Raw genomic sequence first — 20,662 nt, forward strand, 5'->3', positions numbered from 1 at the left:
TTTGCATTTTTCTAGATAATGTGAAGTTACTTATGTTTTTGAAACATGATAGAGTGATTTCTAGTGCAATGCGTGCAAACCTGGCAACCCACTAGGACGTGGCAGACCAGCAGAAGCCAACGCAGGAGGCAGCTATCATGGAGGGGGCCAGTCCAAAAATAATATTCGCCCAGAAGCTGAAAGAAAGCTAATTTGTTCCCAAATATTCGTTGTAAAACTGACACCAAACTGGATGTTTATCATTCACAGAAAACCTCCTGAGTCTCGTTTGTGTTCATGTCAGCAGCAACAGTGAACACAACAGCTGTGAGTGCGGTGCTAAAGCTCTGGGTCCATCCTGGAGATCCTGAGTGCTGCCACTGCTCCAGCCCTGAATGTTTTGAGCCAAAGTCTGCATATTTCTGGTCCTCAAAACTGGTATTTTTATATAAAATTGTGTCGGAGGGAGGGGGAGAAATACGGTGCTCACTGCAGTGAGCTGAGCAGTTTCCAGTGTTTCAGGCTTTTCTCCACATTTCAGCACAGGGATCAGTCCATTATGAAAAGTGCAGGAATTGCAAACGCCACAGTTTGTGTGTCTTTAGTCAGCAGAGATGCGTACACACAGAGCTCTCCAACATCACAAATCAACTTTCATTTATTTAGCTTCTTTTACTTCTAGTATTTCACATCAATAACATAACCTACTGAAATGTCCATCAGAATACTGCTATTTATGTGAGACAGGTCTGTAAAGTGTTAGATTAATGTCTGAATCTTAAAATAATGTCATTCACGTGTCACTAACTGTATCCGGGGTGTATCAGAAACATTAGTACTGATGTTGTTTGTTGCTCACAGCTGCTGTGTGTCAGATTCTTTCCTTTGACTTTATTAAATACCTGCAGCATCACAAGGCAGCAGAAACGGTAAGTCTGTCTTTAAATTGAGAGAGTGATGTGCGCATGTACGCACATGGCAAGTGGCACATCAGTGGTAACTTCAGCAGCACGCCAACAGGACGGTAATTAATGTTCTGTGTTCTGCTGTACAGTACACTGTGTACAGTATACAGTGAAACAGCATGTTATTAAACAGCCCTTATGGATAAATCCTGGGCTTGATCTGAGCTGTCAGGACTTTTTTATTTTAAGTAGCTAAAAGTCCAATGAGAAGCACCTTAGACAGATGCTGGTAATATAATGATAATAGGATATAATATTTAGATGATGCCAAGGAGAAACGGTGTGACCCTTCTGAAGGGGAGCTAGGGCAGGAGGCTTAACACTATGATTTAAATTTTTTGTGTCATACTTCTATTTTCACTTTAGAGCCCTTTAGAGGTATGGGGCTATATTAGCCTCACTCTACAATGTTGAAAATAAAACTCAGCTTTTCATGACTACAGTCTTTTAACTGATTTAAATGTGGAAACTGGTAGATCATCAGAATTTCGTGACTTTCGTGACTTGTGACTTGCTTGACCTGAGCAATGACTTGACTTGTCTTGCTTGACTTATAGCAGGGACTCGACTTGACTTGACTTCCTTGATTCTCACCGCATTAACTTGGGACCTGCTTGAGACTTGAAGGTTAAGACTTGAGACTTGCTTGTGACTTGCACATGTGTGATTTACTCCCACCTCTGCCGCTAACCACTAATTTCCCATATATTTAATCATAACCACAGTGCATGCAGTGCAAGCTAGCTTAACAAACATCTAAGCCATCCATATATGCACTCCTTGATACTAAATAGTGCTCACAGAGAGATCAAGAATCAGCCATCTGCAAGAATTTGTTCGTTAAGAATTCAGTGTCCCACATGTTGCTCAGACAAGCCAATAAAAAGTGCAGAATGTCTCTTTAGCACATAATAATCTTTACATTCTCATCTGTCAGCAGGATAATGAAGTGGAAGCTCTCAATCAGTCATATTTTTCTATCCCAGTATCATTTGGACCTTGCAGAATTTCCCTAAGACTAATGGTTTTACCATTGGGTTATTAATTGAAGTAATCGGCCAAAATATTCAGTCTACTGAAAAATGAATATGTTACCTCCTCAAATCATCTCCCAGGTTTTGTCTTTTTAAGTTAGACAGAAACTTTGAATTTTCAAGTCCATCCTGTTTCAGCCATTGAAAATTATTTTAAAATAAAAGGCCAAGAAATAGTCATACATAACCCCACATATGCCCTCGGCATAACACCTTTATGTCTTTAAAATTTTAAATCAAGCTAATCTTATGTTGTTTAACCATCTTCTTGCTTAGATAAGAGAACTTGTCATGTTTCAGGGAAGCATTTTATTGGTATTCCTTTAAACCAAATTAACTAGTTTTGTGGTAGCATATGCCGTGAGATAATAGAGTCAAACTTGCAACATGGTAAAATTAAACTCAACAGGGCTGGCAGCCTTTTTTTGTTCTCAGTAACTACCTTTACGGGCCATAAATACTTAAAATACCCAAGGGTAGACTGCTCCCTGTGTGTAAAGAATATGGGCAGTTTTCCAACGACAGCTGTTATAGTAAAAGTCTTCTTGACATCATCATGTTTGACAGTATTTTTTCTCTGTCATCCCAGTTGCTTTCTGTCGCTTCTCCTGGTGGCAGCAGTGGTGTGGAAGATCAAACAGACCTGCTGGGCTTCACGGCGGAGAGAAGTAAGTCCATGAAATACACTCTGTTTACTTGAGATACGACATATGTTATTTTCCTCAACATGATGGTGCCCCAATTCTTCTGAAACACTGTTGAAAACTACAGCAAACTGCATTTAACATATAGAGACAAAGACCAAAAGAGCACAATTGGCACCACCTTTTTATAGTATGCATCCAGATATAATTACAGGAAGATAAACTTGATGTAATCTTGATAAATGAATATAAAATACAGTGAACATTTATAAAAGGCAGAGTTACTCTGAGAAGGACGGAGGCATATTTGCGGTTTCAGTCTTTTGGTTTAACTTAAAAACCATCATTGGGAGCATGTAGAGTTGTTGGGGAAACAACAGCTAATACATACCAGATGTGTCAGCTGATTGCTCAGTTGCTTCAATTAGGCTGATGATGTCACATGTCTGAGATGGAACATCAGCACATATCTAAACACCAACTTGAGTTCCTTAGGAGCTTTTAGACCACTATTAAGAGAAGGTTTGTATCTGCTCTTCTCAAATGTTTCTTCAAAAAATAAAGATGTTCCGGTATTTGATGAATTTTTTTTATTAGAAAAATGGTGAAAATGGCTGAAAAGAATAAAGACAATTCATTTTAAAGTGGACCAGTGGAAAAGGGGGTGAAGAAAGCCAGTAGAGATGCTGTGAATGACTTGGAAAAGGGATGGAAAAAAAATTATTAATATTCAGTGTTGGTATGAAATATGGGGTTGAGAAAAGATGGGGATAAAAAGGGGTAAAAGATGAGATGATTGGCAGTAGAAATTAAAGAAGAGGGCCAGAAAGATACTCTGCAGGAAACTGAGGAAGAAAGCAAATGTATGCAAATTCACTTCACTGCCCTTAACTGGAACTGCTTGGAGTGGTTACTGGTGTTTATAAGAGCAACCATCATTTCCATTTCCTCAGAGTGAATCCTATATTCTCGTAGATGCCGTATGATACTCAATAGCAGGAAGATTAATTTGGTGCACATCCAGCCTTATGACCTGCAGTCGACTAATAAAGCTCCCACTTTATTTCCCCTTTGGGGTTGACAATGATAATCATAGGATCTGGATTTTATATCCTCTAATTGATATCTGAAAATAAACAAGAATGATAGCTACCGTGACTCAGAATCATGCCTATCCAAAGAATTAAAGTCAATGAAAATTAATGCAGGCAGATGGGCTCTCGTCATTGAAATTCTGCTCACTTTTTTGGTCTGCTCTTGGCATTCGTATCATCTGTTTGTCATTGCCCTTCAGCTGCCAGATGATAATAAATAAATCGTTAAATAAAAACCTTCATCTCTTAATTTCAGGTGATTGAAAAGTTTTGTCACTGTGAGAAGAACTTATGAGAGGGACTGGGATATTTAGTCGCAGATGACAGATCAGTTCATATATAGGAAATAATTGATCTCTCAGTTTTTATACAGTACCACTCAAAAATTTGGACACACCTTCCTATTCACTTGAATGAGAAATGTTTGACTGGTGCTGTATATCTACAGTATACTGATATTGCTATGTGTGCAAGTGCAGGTTCAGTTGGAGTCTTCAGTGTAAAGTTCGGTTTAAGTGCCAGCCGAACATTTTTATTACATAAGCAACAAGACGTGATCAGATTTCTTCTTTGAAACATGATCCAATCCATAAGTGACCTTTACATTCCTCATTGTGCTAATATTTTTAATCCATTCTACTCCCTAAAATCCACTGGGGTTCTGTTAGGATTTGTTACCAGCTTTTATTAGCTGCAAAAGCAAAATTATTAAGGATTTGATGATAGCAGCCTATAATATACAATTTTGATTGAATATTCCTCACTGAATACAGTTGAGTCTTGTTAGCAGAAAAGGTTTTTGCACATAATTTATGTTACTTTTACTACCATCATACTAAAAAAATGTTTTGTGGAATATTTAGATATCTGGTCCTTGGATTTTATCAGCCTTACCAATTTAAAAGATTACAAACCTGAGGAAAATACTGGTAATACCTCAAGGTTCCTGTGCCATTTTTCAGGTGCCCTACTTTTGAAGAAAAGCCGTAAAGAGAAACTGTGCTGGTAACCTTTTGTTGAACGCTGTAATCGCCTAGAGGATGTTCTTCAGTGCTGTTTGGGTGGTCCAGCTATGCAAGTAGTCGTTAACTCTGGCCCACAATAATACCCAAATTAGCAGAATCATTTGTAGCGGGGCATCATGTGTATCAGTCATGGAAATCACTGTACTGAGAATACATGTTTTGTCTTTATGGTCTATCATCAGTACTTTCTTTCAAAGTTTGCACATCACATACTGCAGTTAATGAAACATACACATTTAAATTGAGCAGTTAATTTATGTTGTATGACATAATACATTGAATTATTTATATCAACTGAACAACCCCCTAACTCTCCTGCAGCAAAGTCCACTTTCTGCCATCTAACTATCTAGCCATCCAACCAACCCACCTCTTCCTAAAAAGGAAAATGTCACCTTATATAAACGTCCAATAATGATACAGAGGGGTTTACATTGGAGTTAGTTGAAAGCTAATCTCGCGATACCAGACAGAGTAGTTGCTTGAATGGCAGCGAGAACAGCCGCTAACAAATCTACGCCTTACATACCCTTACATTTTGTCAAGGACACGCCTTACTGGAAATGATGCGAAGCGTTAAGAGACTGACCTGTGAGTCTAGTTGAAAGCCAGGTACGTCTCATACAGACTCTAAAGGGCGCCTTTTGTGTTGGTATCAGACGCCGAGGGGTGTGACAAAGCGTCGGTATTTGACGCCCTGGGACTGCAAACAGACTGGTGATACTGGACATTAAAAATATGAGTCTGTGTTTTAAATTGGTCCTCTTTGGATACTTTGAATAATAAAACCATAGCTCCCGTTGATAAAGTGATAACTGATCCAAATGTAAAGAAATTGTCCCTCCTAATAGTGTGAGGGTGTATGTAATGAATGATGTGATAGTAATTTTCCTTACCACAGTAGAATCACCATCTCACCCTTTAAACAATCTCTAATAACAAGAGTTTCAGTGGAATTGGTGTTTGCTCACTTGTGTTGAGACATTGCCAAAACTTGTATGATATTAGTGAAACTAAATCTGTTCCGCTAATCTCGTCTCATTGGTGAACTGATTGGCTCTTTACTGAACATTGTGTCCTTTTAATTTAAAGGGGTTTGTGAACAGCCCATGCACTTATTGCGCGTGTCCAAATACAGGATGGAAGAATTGGGCTGGAGGCCATTTAATGCTCACAAGCCCCCATCTGACATAAGGACATGGAATGAATGAGTCTTAATGAGGCTTCCAGAGATGGCAGAGACAATAATGAGACACTGATCCAGCCAAGTGGCATATGGATGATCCTGATTGAACTCTTTTTTTATTGGCTTTTAAATGTGAAATCTGTGGTAGTATTTCTGGGCTTGATTTACAAAACTGTGTATGTATATTTTACCAGAAACACATTGAAAATAAATATTTGTATATTACCAAGTAAGTATTGTCTACATGTAATGTTGAAAAGCGGTAATCACTAACAGCTTCACAGACTTGCAAACATGTAATTCCTGGCATTGACTTAATCTTACTAGGCTGATCTTTTACCACACTAATGCGCTAATTGGATAAGGCCTTTCTTTTTTGTCGGGAGCTGAAAGGACCTCATAAACAAATATGCAGCTGTTGTATTTGAATAATTTTAGTTGAGGGCTGGAGATGAGACTTGGATCCCGCCTGGAGACAAAGGCATGAAAAGACAACAGCTGTAAATGCCACCGAGGAGGATGAGGGCTGACCTCTTTGAAGCTACCTGTGGGGGGAAATGGGAGGGAGGGGGCACTGACATTTCACGAGACTGCAACACAGAGATGTTTTACACACAAACATGTGGCTGTATCTAATGCAGCCCCCTTCGCTATCTCTCTCTCTCACACACTCATACAAGCACACACCTCACATAACATATGCCCTGCTATAGCAAAACATCATCCAAACAGGAGACATATACTGACCATGGTGTGAAGCGGTGATATTTTACTGGCACTCTAAAAGCACTCAAAACTGTCATTGAGCAGTGGTTACCACTAAAAGGACCATTATTTCTCTCAGCACATTTAAGCGTACCATTTACTAAATTCACCAGTAACTAATTAGCATCTGTTTATTAAAAGCTATCATCAGCCCATAGACGTTGTGATTGCAGTGACGTTGGTAATGGATGTGGCCAGACTATAGCTGATGACTGTTGTGTCAGCTAAGGACAGGAAAGTGATGGCTGCAAAGGCTAAGTGCAAGGGCAATGACGTGTTGCATGTGGTGTGTCACTGATGTAGTTTAGTTCCTATTTTCTTCTGAGTATTCTTGGGTTCTCTGATTCTTTTTTTCCCCTTTCACATTAAAGGAATAGTTTTGACATTTTGGGAAATACACATATTTGCTTTCTTGCTGGGAGTTAGATGACAAGATTGATACCACACTCATGTTTGTACAGTAAATATGAAGCTACAGCTAGTAGCCTGTTAGCTTAGCTTAGCATAAAGACTGTAAACAGTTGGAAACAGCTAGCCTGGCTCTGTGCAAAGGTATCAAAATCCGATTACTATAGTCCAACACATCACTCCCTGTAAATACACGTGTTGTTTTTTACACTTTGTTTTTTGGGTAACATTTCCTTTTACAGTCCCCTAATTACTTAGTATTTATATATGGTAAATATATGGTAAATTATAGTATATTATTGAGTAATTACCACTGGAAAAACCTCCACTGTTACTCATCAACTATTATGGTGGCTGTTACCAACATATGCCTTGGATAACTACAATTGTAACTTGAATTGATGGGTAATAGAGGAGGTGTTTCTAAGAATGGGTTGCCTAAGAATTGGTTACTTCCTAGGAAGTACACGATTATATCTGAGTTATTACCAACCGAAATTGTTTACAACTACATGATACTTAGTTGTGTTGATGAGTAGTAGTGAAGGTTTTTCTTAGTATTTCAGCTGTAGTTTCTCTGTATTTACCCATTTATTACCAGTGGTAATTACCCAATAATATAATATAATTTACCATATATTTACTGGTTAAATATTTAATTAATTAATATTTAATTAGGGGACTGTAAAAGGAAGGGTTCCATTTTTTGTACTGATGAAACAAATGAGATGTAAAGTGTTAATTAGAGCTTCAGAGGTGCTGGAAAGTGGCTTTTGTTACCTTCAGATAGAGTCAGGCTAGCTTTCTTTATGCTAAGCTAACTGGCTGCTGCCTGTAGTGTCATATTTAGTGTAAAGACATCACAGTGGTAACAATCTTCTCATCTAACTCATCAAGAAAGTGAATAACCGTGTTTCCCAAAATGTTAAACTATTCCTTTAAAGATGACCTCCTGTGGCACAAAATATCATTTTTACACACTGGCTGCAGCCACCTTAGACCACCTGATATAGCTCGGTGGTCTAATTTGCTATTTGCTATTTGCCATTATGCTTGCATTGATAAAAGTGAAAGGAATACATTACTAACCACATAATTCTCACATGTCCCTCTTCTCACATGGCATAGTTTCACACCAGTGCTCTTCCACTGAAGAGCTCAATCAGCAGTCATCGATTGCTATAATAAGATTATCCTACTCTTAAGCCCCTGGTCACCTTGATTGTCCCTTGTTCAGTTTGAAGTTTGCACTCTAATAACTTCCTCTAAAGTTAAAGAGGATGGAGTGTTACTGTGATTAGGAGTTCACTTTAGGTTGTAACTCGTAAGCTTAGAAGCTGTCCTGGTAATAAGCAAAACCAAATTATAGAAATATAGTAAGGTAACATGTTATGCTTGTAATCATGCAACTGCGATAATACATGGTATTCATATTTTCTAATGAGTTCTTCAGCCTACACACAACCACTCAACTGCACCGAAATCACATCAATGTGGTATGCACTGTCAGTTTATTAGACTGGATATCTTCAGTCCATTAATCACAGCATGTATGTAGAGTTTGAAAGTATGCATCAACACGGAGAATTTAATGTTAATGTCAATAGAAGGAAATCCAGAATCAGACTACGTCATACTTGACATAAAGTCTTTGATTTTTTTTTTTGCATTTGTCTAATTTTTAAGTTTTATTTTTTGCCTGCTGGTACAGCCAGTGATCTTTGAAAAGGACAAAGTGACCTGCTTAGGTGTAGAATATGCTCAGAGGCGGGATGACACCTACCCTTTTATAGAATCCAATGAAGGGAACAAAATGCTGTATTCACAAGACAGATAATTCATGCTCTCACTTGCTAAATTAATCAAGTTGCATAGCAATGCACCCCATGCCCAACCTTATCACAACAGTGAATGGCTCCAGCTTGTATTCTTGACAAAATCAGTCTGTCATTGCACAAACGTTAATTGGTTTTACGGAATTCACTCTTGCCTTTTGTCATTAACTTAGTATTCATTTCTAAAATCTCTCTGGTATTGTGCCGGCCCCTTGATGATTGTATTCCCAGCACATTTTAGATGCATGTGCTGGACACAGAGCAGAGCATTCTCTGACTTTGCTTCTGCTCTCTTCTTATGCTTTGGTGCTTTAAATGAATTCTGCAACATGATAAATAACATTACTGCTATCTGACATTTAGGATGAATGTTGTTGGATTTTGAAGTTTTTCTGTTGAAAACCATAATAAGCCCTGAGCTGTTTTCTTGTTTTGCAACAACCCCACCAGGCACCTCCATCCTGCTTTTATCTTTTGGAAAAGGGCAAAATTCTCATTTTGACCTGCGCTGGCCCTGCAGCTCAAATCTATAGGTTTGGTGTTGCTGTAAGATGTTTAATAGTAGGGATGTACAACAATCTAATACAGAGCCTCAGATTTCAAGTATAAAAATCAGAGCTACAAAAAACAGACCAAGAAAAATCAATCAGGTGATCAATCTCAATTTCATACGGCCGTTGTTTTTTTTTCTCTCAGCTGTACCTCCCCGGGGGGATGTTTTCACAGTGACTCAACACAGCAGTGCTTACATGGAAGAGATCTGAACTTTCGCCTCATTCACTCCCCACCAGTGAGTCTGTTGATGTACAACAGTGAAGGCCAGTCAGTAAATAAATGGTTTAATGTTCATGTTTCAACATGGGCAGCTTCTAAACAAATAATGCATTATTTATGATACACAGAACCTACAAATGCTATGAACCTTTTAACTTGCCTTCATTTGAAAGACACACATCAAACAAATATTAGATATTTCACAACCCAAGCATTTATAAAGCATGCCTGAGAAGAACACTCATAAAGACTACATACTGACTCTACTTCTGTCGTGTCCGAAAGTAAAAAAATCTTTTTAACATTTGTAACATTTACAACTTTGAACATGATTTACAAAGAACTCATTAGGCAGCAGTTATCGCATGATGTCACAATGATGATCAGTGTTGAATCTGCCAGTTGAATTTGACAAAATATCTAAGGATTTGTCCAAAATCATTGTCAGCTCTAGACCTGCAACAAATTAGTCTAGTAGTCGATACACAGAAAATTAATCAGCAACTATTGTGATCATCGATTTATTGTTTTTAGTTATTTTTTAAAATGTGAATATTGTCTGATGTCTTCAGTCCTCTGTGATAGTAAACTGAATATTTTTGGGCTATGGACTTTTGATTGGGACAAAAGAAGAAGACATTTTGGGTTACATCTTGGGCTTAAACCATTCTCTGACATTTTATAGACCAAACGACTAATCAGTTAATATAGAAAATAATCAAGAGATTAATTGATAATGAAAATAATTGTTAGTTGCAGCCCTCTTCAACTCTAACTGTTAAAATTAATATCACTTAAATGTTGGGGAAAATTGAAAATTTCATGAATTTTATTCAGTTATTGTTAGTCATTTCTGGTGCCTCAGACAAGTTAGATTACTTTTTTAAAATTTATTAAAACCCTTAACCCTTGCATAAGAAATACTTGAGAGAGTAATGTTGTGATCTGTTGCTTTCTTGTGTGAAGTCTTTTTGTAATTCGATGCCACAGTCAATTGAAGGGAAAATGTATAAGAATTATTTTGAAGAACTGTCTGTGCGAGTATCTGTGATGAGTCACTGGTAGATCCTAAATATCTAATCAACGTTTTTGACATATTACTTGAATACCACCGTTTCCATCGCTTTAATGTTTTCCTGTGTACATCTTCAATAGGCCCAACAGTACATTCACTGTTGTGACATGCATAAACCTGTCACATAGATGGAGTCCTTGATACCACAAGACGTTGATTCAAAGCATCTTTTACTTTTTTTTTTGTTTTATTTTGTTCATTTATGCTTTCACAATGCTATCAACCTCTCCAGACCTCATCTGAATTTTGCCAATTAATAGCCGGACTAATGAATACTTAATTATATTCCGAGTGAGTGAGGGTGGGGGTCTGGACACAAGAATCTCAGGGTTGATTACTACACCAAGGACAAACTCCTATTCAGGAACAAGACCACCAGGAAACTCAACACTCTCATACAACTGATCCAAAAAGACATGCAGTTTTATTAAAGGCACAATGTGAGGTAATTTGAAAGTGCTGAAGCAGTCTAGTGTACAAAAAAGAAAGTATAGATTTTCTTATTCTTTTGTATGATGAGAAGAATAGCTTTACTCATCTGAAAGCAAAATTATTATAATTCTTAGGTTTTTCCTACTATATATGTGCTATATTAAGTGTATATGTACTGTATTACTTTTGGTATTACTTTTCATGATATTGTTTGTATGTTTGTGCACATGTAGAGACACATTTATTGAACGTCGGCAAAGTGCAGAGGAAGGGCATGTTATGAGGCCGATCATCACAGCAACCTGATGTGCTTCGTAATCTGAAGTACAATTAGATCTTAATGCAGCACACTTAAGCTCATCACAAATCCAATACCAATCAGTGATGTCCTTGGCGCTAAAATGGCGGCCCGTTTAGATATCGATCAGACACTGCGCTGTTGATGAAAGTGTGGCGCTAGTTGTTTTACAATATTGATTAGTGGGGAACAAGAGAAGCTATTTTCTGCTCAGTCTGAGCAGCAGAAATGGTGTCAACCATTAGGCAGTAACCTAACCACAGCATTTCTATGCAGAACCTTTGGGACAATCTTTTATAAGTTTCTCTGTGATGGTATACCGTGTGTGAAAAAGAAATTACAGTAAATATCACTTAAGAGGTTGCCCTCATCAGATTGATTGAATGTAGTCAATGGATTGATCATTTACAGGTTTTGAATGTTGATATATACATTTTACATGTCATGGTTCATCTTGATTCTTAGTATTCCCATTATATTAAGAAATGTTTGGAATATTATGGTACCTTATTTATGAGAATGGGATGGGTTACTGCAGTTTTGTAATATTATATCACAAAATTAAAGATCACACAACTGGAAATTATCAGTTTATGTTGGGGATCATTGAGAAATGTGGGCCACAAAATAAATCCCCATGTTCATAGGGCATGGATGTTTATGGATAGTCTTTCAGCATTTCCCCATTGATATTTGCTATTGATTTTTAGCTTCATACTGTAATAGCCCAGAGGGTGTAGATTACTGTGCAGGAACACTGTGACGGTCCGCAGTTGTTCATTTTCAATTTCTTTTTCTTTCTCACCCTCAAACCCTTTGAAGTGTATTCTTGTAAAATGTTTCATGGCATCTTCAGCACAGTATTATGATTACAATACTGATGACATTTGGATTAGTGACCGTCAATTTTATTGAAAACAATTATTTTTTGTATGTGTTGAGAAACTTACATATTTCTCGCAATAATGAGTTGGATCTCATTGCATAGCTCACTATTAGTCATTTTTTTGTTGTTTTTTATGCATCAATAGGAACGCTTTGGATGATTTTTGCTTCCTTTGATTTTTTTTAATATTTATGATGTATATTCAATGTAAATAATGTATACTAAATGTATCTTTGTTATTATTTCAACGTAGCATTTTTCTCAAAATTCCTTCATGTAATTGTGTATTGTTTAATTAGACTAACATTCTATGTTGTGCTCATCTTTCACCTGTGTTTGATTTTACAGCAACTGATGAGAGAGCGTCAGCAGATGGCCAGTCGTCCATTCGCCTCAGTTGCTGTTGCGCTGGATGCCAGGGGAGAACAAACAGAAATGTTGCAGCCGATGGTTGATGTGAGTCCTGTGCTTGCTTGTTTACACACACATACAGACAAAAATATGTCTTTAGACGCATTTCTTTCGTTTTTATTATTGTAAAATGCAGCTCTCATATTTCACCATCCAAAGTCTTCAGGTTGAACTGTTTGCAGTTGCTAGAGTCTTTCAAAGGTTTGAATCTGTCTTGTGATACAAGCAAGTTCCTCTACTGGTATACAGAATGTTGCATAGTTTTGTACTGCTACATTAATTAGACCTTATTGTACTGTTCTCGAAAAGCTTATGTCCTTTACTCGCAATATGTCTGCCTTTTATCCACTCCCCACGTCAATAAGAAAGCTGCCAGTGATGGTCTTTCTTCCCATGTCCCTCTCCTTTTAGATGAATTGTCCGCTGCAATCATTGCTGCGGGCTTGCTGAAAATTTTCAATCGATTTTAAAAAAAAAAAAAAAAAAGAGAGAGAGAGAGAGAAACAAATCTTTTATGAGAAGTGATGTCATGAAGCCAAAAGTTTTATTCATGTTTTTTTTTTTTATCTTCTCACAAAGAAAAGACGATCACACCTTTCAAAAACATCACCGAATTGGAGAATGTTAGGTTTGATATTAAAATGGTGACGTCAGGACGGTTTTTGGAACATTGATGGTTTACTTGTACTATTGTTCTTTCTTCTCCAGTCTGAACTTTGTTGCATGTTTTCATTTTGTCTAATTCTTCTCGGGTTTCTTTTACTGGGATCATGCTGCGTGGTGTTTTTGCACTCAAAATCTGATTGATTAACTTGTTATTATACCTCAGATGCTCATACACTTTTGCATGTCTTGAGTATTTTCTGTACCATCCAGTTGCCACTTCTCCTCTTTATTCCTATGATGTAAATACCTCCCATACATATAGAAAGTAAAAAAAGAAGTCTGGCACTAAGCACAGTCTAGGGCTCAATGCCACATGGGATAAAAGCATAGGTTAAAGCAATATGGAGTGCTACATCCTCAAATTGACATCAGAGGACCAACAGTGTTTCCTCACCCAACGCCAGCTCAGTGTCACCTGCCGCTGAGAGAAATAAAATCACTGTGGCAACCAGCAAAGAGGCACTACATTAGTTATTAGTGTAGTGCTGAGTGGTACTCACCATGCATTATGGTATTGTGAAGGGCAATGTAAAGAGCAGAAGAGGAGGAAAACAATGCTTCTTTGCTTTCAGAGTGCACTTTACTGTCGCACTTTTAAACCTGTGAGATACAGTCTCAGTCTGAATGGTGTCGGAAACCACTGCTTTAATATTACCAGCCTTGATCTAAGTAAACTGTTAATTAGGTGCTTGTCTGTGGGACATGTGCGTAGTGTCTATCCGAATAATTAATTCCAGGAGCGTTCCTCCCTTTCCTAAAGACCAAAGAGGCTGTATTTGTTATAGAGCGCATTATGGTAGAGATTTTGCGCCCACTGGAGAGTATCGCCGTAAACAATGTCCCAAGCTGTTTTGGAAATGATAACTGGAAAAAAACACATCCTCAGTCTTCTGTTTCTTGACCCTTTCAAAATGCAGAATGAACATATGAAGGCGCGACTTTCTTTTACTTAGATGTCTGTGCAGCTTTTAAGGAAGTTCCTTTGAACATATTGTTGCAGAAAGCACTTGAGAACTTTGTGTTAGAAATATTCACATCCCTGTTTCCTAAATTTATTTCACAAAAACACTGCATTTTTCAGTGACATCTAGCAAAACATACAGTACAGGGTAAATTCAGCATACAAAAGTACAAGTAAGCAACTTTCTTGTCCAATACTCATATATGTACATTGCCTAAATGTATTTTAAAAACACGTATGAGTGATGAGGGTTTTAGTGGTAAATCTAATTTAAACCTAATTAATCAAACAGTACTTAGTCAAGTGTTGCTTGGTTTACCACTTCAGTACCAGCAGCTTCTGGTGGCACAAAAATGGTCTCAAATGACATTCAACGATAGCAGCATCACCATCTGATGAGATGTCAGTTCCAGAACTGTAATAGCCAAATATAACATGAATACACTTCCTGAACATATACCTTGTAGGAATAACTTTACAAAATGTATATTTCTAAATTGAAAATATGTGTTTTGTATCATTTATATACACATGCAAGTTCTTAATGTGTGCTACTATAATATACTAAAATTCTTCTTAATTTAAGTTCCCAGGTATTAAAATTAATCATATTAAGGAGCTATCTCTCTATCTGTTTATTAGTTAGTCTAATGAAACAGTTACATCACAGAAAAATAGAAATTCAAACACAACAAAAGTGGAAGCACATTATCATAATTCAGCTATAGCACTTCATAGCCTTTGCCAGGTGTTTAAATATGTAACAGTGTATTTTGGACTTATTCTTTGAGGAAAAAATCCAATCTACATGGTTTCAAATCTACAAATGCATATGTCGGAGCACATACAGCTCCATCACATACCACATACCATCATAGGACCAGCTGAAGGTGAACCATATGAAACGAACCTAATTCTCTTTTATAAACGTTAATTGGTCAGCATCTGGCATCACTTAGCTATTCGAAATATTTGTTGATGTCAAAGAGGACACTGATGACAGGCTAGCATTAGTGGCTTCCTATTTGTGTCACCGGCTCTGTTGTTACTTTTATCTCAGACCACTCTGTCACTGACTCAATGCAGACAAGACAAACAACATACCAAAACATTGATGATGTACATAATGGAAGGAGATGCTGGTTAGATAGTAATTCATCTTAAAAATCACACATTAGATTTGATGACAAAATGAGACAGATTATATTGTGCATCAACACATTCTCTGTTCATTTTGCTCACTGTGATAGTCTCCAAGTCAGTGTCCATGACTGAGGGACAATGTATTTAAGGGACAACTTTAAAAATAAGTTTTAGTATCATCACTACTCCAAAAACAAAATATACATACAGTATGTAGTGATACAGTGTGTACAGAAAAAAATGACAAAGATGGCTTGCAGTACAATTATAACCCCATGCTCCCATTTTAACACATGAAAACATTTAAGAACAGATTCTCTGACTGTACTGTCAGCACTGATCCCGCTGCATTAGTTGGTAGCAGCTCCCTGAGACAAGATGTTTGTAGACTCTCCATCTGGACTGAGGGGGGGGGGGGAATCACAACAGAGATCGTGCATGTTTCCTCCATCTTTGCTAGGCTTAAACCCCCTAGAGATGGACATCGCTTTTAGTGACCAAGATGTCAGCAGCTGTTGGCCAAAGAGCCAATCAGACACAAACACTGCCGGCCTAGGCCTCGATGTCACAGATGTCTCTGTTCACTATGGCCGGCGTTTAACATATGGAACCACTAACGAACAGCTAGTATGATGGATGACACCTGTCAGCAGGAGAAAAGAAAGCAGATACATTGTGTGTGTGTGTGTGTGTGTGTGTGTGTGTGTGTGTGCGCTTTTATGTGTCTGTATACACATATGCGGGAATGTGTGAATGCATGTTTATGTGCCTGGATGCTTATGAATGACCGTAATGTGGTCCTTGCTCTTTATTAAGGCTTAGTAGAAATGCAGTGTGTGTGTGTCAACCTTCTTTGGAAGATATCAAAATGGACAGAGCAATTTTAAAAAGCTGTGATAGAAAACACAACCCTATGATTGAAACGGAATGAAGTACTACTTTTATCCCAGATTAATATGAGCACTGTACAGAGCAAATGGAAAGGAGGTTGTTGCCATTATTGCCCCCTTTTACACAAACAGTGTTATTTATGCTTTATTTGCAAGAATCACAACATTGGTGCACAATGCTTGGTTCAGTTTAGTTCCAAAAAATGTACAATTGCCATGTAATGTGGAATTCTCAGCATAGCCATCTTTTGGCCATTTCATTTAAAGCCAGCATTGCAAGAAGGCATTGTTTGTTTCCATCGCTGTAATGTTTTCCTTTGTACATCTTCAATAGGCCCAACAGTGCATACACTGCCGTGTTACTAAAAATAACCTTTTTGTGCATATTGTAATAACTCGATTTTTTTCAATTTAGACATTTTACACATCATGCGAAAACAAAAATGTTAATTAATCAAATTGATTCAAGATATCGCCCAGCCTTAAGTTAACTTTATATATAATATGTAAATTAGCAGTGTACTAAGGCAGTGTAAACAGCCCAGCAGCAGCAAAACTGAGCTGATAATAGTGATATTGTATATTCAAGAGATAATTTATAGGTTACTATTTGGACATGGTTCAAGGCAGAGCAGAGATGAAGAGATTTGAGTATCTCATGATGACCTTGGAGTGGCTAATGTAAAGATTGAAACAGTATTTCTAATTAATATGCCATACAGGAGTGATGCTGCTGCTGTTACAGGTTTTACAAACCAGAGTTTCGCCTAAGTGTTACTGATTTGTTTGGAACAGCTGTAATGATGTTTGACCCAGTGATCCGTGCACTGTAAATGTAGCTCGCAGTGGAATCTGCTTTAATCAAAAGTCAGCGTAGGTTATATCAGCTTTCTTGCATGAATGTGGTTTATATACAGCAGCTATTCATTAGCAGAATCACTTGAATGGTCTTGAAATGGCTGGCAATTTAATTGCCTTTGTATGTCAGCAGTAGATATAATATGTGCCTCTTGATCATGAATGTACCTGGGCAGATGCATGAGAATATTGTGTTCTGATCATGTGGCTTAATTAGGTTGAGCAGCAATGCACACACAGTCATATTCCGTGACGCCATCCTGCCTGTAATACAGAAACATGTATTTTATGTACAGTATGACTCACATGTTTAAAATGGAATTTTAGCCTCTTTGTTTTTGTTTACACAAGGTTTTGAGTCATTCAGAGCATTAGATGTAGTATCTAGTAGTTGTAGGTTAGAGACAACTAGACTTGATGTGTAGTCTAGATACTTGAGGCCCCCTGCACTAATGAATGTATTTAGGTCCTTATAGTTCATTCAGGGTTGCATGTTAATTAGTTTTAAAGCTAAATATACATAATACTTGAATGAAAAATACAGTGAAAGGGAACATCAGGCTTCGTAATGTGTGCACTCATTACATTATGAAGGGTAAAAACTATAAATGTTGGTCTTCATAGAATAGTTTAACCATTCATTAACAATTAAAAGTTTGTGTCAGTAACAGTTAATGTTATTTTCTTTGGTCTTATCTTCCTTTAAAAAGAACAAAAAAAACTTACTTTTGTCCTGCTCTCCATTCCCATTATCTTTCCATCTCTCTCTATTAGTTCCAGCTGATTAGTAGTACAGCAGATGCAAAACAACCAGGGCAAATGTTGACAGCATCCATAACCTCAGCAAATTATTCGTCTTCTGCAAAAGAGGGCTCTCTTTTGATGGACAAACCCAGTACCTCTCAAAATATATAGTTATTACTTTTTAGCATTTCAGCAAAGTTTGACATAGTGGTCTAAAACATTAATATCAACTCATTGTTAAGCTAACTAATCATTAGCTTCATTAATTAGCCCCTCTATCTGGACTATAAATAATTTCCAGTAAAATGTGCCCCAAAAGATTGTCCACATCATACCTTTTCCCTCCTTTTTCAGTGTTAGTTAACTAAATTCCCAAATAAAAAAAAGTAAAATACCAGTAAGCTAAAGATCCCAAACCATTTTTGAACAAACTAACACCTATTTTTTGCCTGCTAACAAACATGCTAATACAATAGCCAATGCATGTATTCAGTATATTTGGGAAGGGTTTGGCTGAACAATGCTAACTAGCTACTATTAGCAGCTAGTTAAGAAATTGTAACCATGTCAAATGTTATATTAGTACATAACATAGTATTACTTATAAATACTGTAGTTAGCTGTCTACTTGTCTCTTTTGGCACTGGTTATTCATTTCAGTTCATGTTTAAAGGTTTCTAGCTGCCTGTTGTCACACAACTGCTTACCATTTCTTAGCTCAGAATTTTCTCTACTTATCCATTGTGTGCTGTGACATGGTTATCCATATTGTCTGTATTATGAGGTTCATCATGATGAACTGCTTTTAAAGCCCTGCTTTGAGGTTGCAAATACAAAGAAAAAGCCTGATGCATATGACAACCCCCTAACTTAGAAACATAGTTGTGAACTGTGGCATTTGAAATGCCAAACTTAATTGGCAGTAGCAAGAGAAATTACACTGCATGCTTCATAGGAAGGGAGATTGCACTTACTCTTGATTGAAGGACTCCACACTTCAAAGAGTAGGTGAAACAGTACTTTGACGTTAATTTACATCACAGTTTTATGTCAAGTATTTTTTTTCACTTGATAGCTAAAACAAATCTGCATGTAACATTTGACCCTCGCTGTGTCTTGTGTACTTAATATACTGTATATATTCAGTGATATATCAAGGCTTTTAGAGTCAGTGCTTGTTCCAAATATACAAATTAGCAATAATGTTTTGCTTTTGCTGTTAACACAGGGATAAATGTACAGCAAATTCCAGTGGAACATGTTGATATGAACTGTATATCGCACTTACTGACTCTCATGTTTTAATGCATATGCATGTGAATCCCTGTTTTTCTTCAATTTTGCCTCTGCCGTCTCTCTCATCTCCATTTTAAATCCAAGCAGAAAAAAGTCAGTTCTATTCAGACATGTTATTATTCCCCAATTTCGACCCCCTCATCCAAAACATGCTGTGAAACCCTTGACATTCATTATCAGGATGACATGTTTTTCACGCTTGAGACAAGCAGTTTTGGCCATTAACTCAGAGGGTAGGTCATTGCCTCAACACGTGGACTGTCTGACAGGGACACACACACAAGTGTTTTTGTTGTGTGACCAATCAAACCATTTGTCTCAGGAGGAGGGTGTCGCATCTTAACTGCGGCAACTCATGCAGCTAATATAAGTGACTGTTGGTCTGTTGGTCCCCAAAAAGAAGAATTAAATGGCTGCTACAGAAAACTGTAAACACGACTAAGCATCATTTTTAAGCTTGGTTGGTAAAGCACTCGAGAAATCCTGAATTCTTCACCTATTAAGTCATTTAAATACGTTCTCATGCTTTCTGTATGTTGCAGTTTATCACAGATTATTATTATTATTATTATTATTATTATCATTATTAGTAGTAGCAGTTTTTCAATGCCAGATACATACTGTAGCTTTTCAGTGGTTCATTTCCCAAAGCATTCATCTGTTCTTGATGGATTTCACAGTCCAATATTTTTACTGTACAATCTAACGAACCAACCACTGAGCATTTTTCTTTTTTTGGAAAGCAATTTTAAAAATATTCTTTCATCGTTGTCCTTAAATAGTGTCGAGATAATCATTTGTGATTTTTGTTTATTCCATCTCTTTTCTCAGGGTGCGCCTAAACCAGTTGCGATGGAGCCGTGTTCAGGAGGGAAAGCTGCTGTGTTGACTGTCCTCATGCGACTGCCATCTGGGCCCTCAGGCTTGCCTCCACCAGGCCAGTCAGGTAACAAACTACGCAAACTGTAACCAGTGTCACCAGTTTTTGTTATTGTGGTTCACATGTTTTGATTTTTCATTATGAATTTGAAACGAGTGTCGCACATTTATCAGCTATACAGTATTGTGAGTGAGTCTTAGAGTAAGCACCATTAGCAAAAAAATGTTGGTTTAATGAAAAACATTGTATATTATGTCTGAATTTTGAAGATTTTAATTTAAATGATTTGTTTTTAAGTGGGTACATCTGATTCATGATTCTTTTTAAAGCCAATAATACAACATTGTAGATGAAGATACTCATCATCTCTTCATATTAATGTCTAATCAGGCTGTTGTCTATTGTTTATCTGA

At 37.2% G+C, this 20,662-nt stretch overlaps 1 protein-coding gene across 1 annotated transcript in view; it reads left to right on the forward strand.

The window, feature by feature from the left end:
- The window catches only part of atrnl1b (attractin-like 1b), an 80,358-nt gene that overhangs the window by 57,029 nt on the left and 2,667 nt on the right, over positions 1-20,662 (forward strand). The window contains exons 26-28 of the mRNA XM_042396707.1: positions 2,568-2,646; positions 12,749-12,856; positions 20,201-20,315. Coding sequence (XP_042252641.1) covers positions 2,568-2,646; positions 12,749-12,856; positions 20,201-20,315 — 302 coding nt within the window. The remainder of the gene's footprint in view (positions 1-2,567; positions 2,647-12,748; positions 12,857-20,200; positions 20,316-20,662) is intronic.

This window comes from Thunnus maccoyii, chromosome 20 (genome assembly GCF_910596095.1).
Source record: "Thunnus maccoyii chromosome 20, fThuMac1.1, whole genome shotgun sequence".
Taxonomy (NCBI): Eukaryota; Metazoa; Chordata; class Actinopteri; order Scombriformes; family Scombridae; genus Thunnus; species Thunnus maccoyii.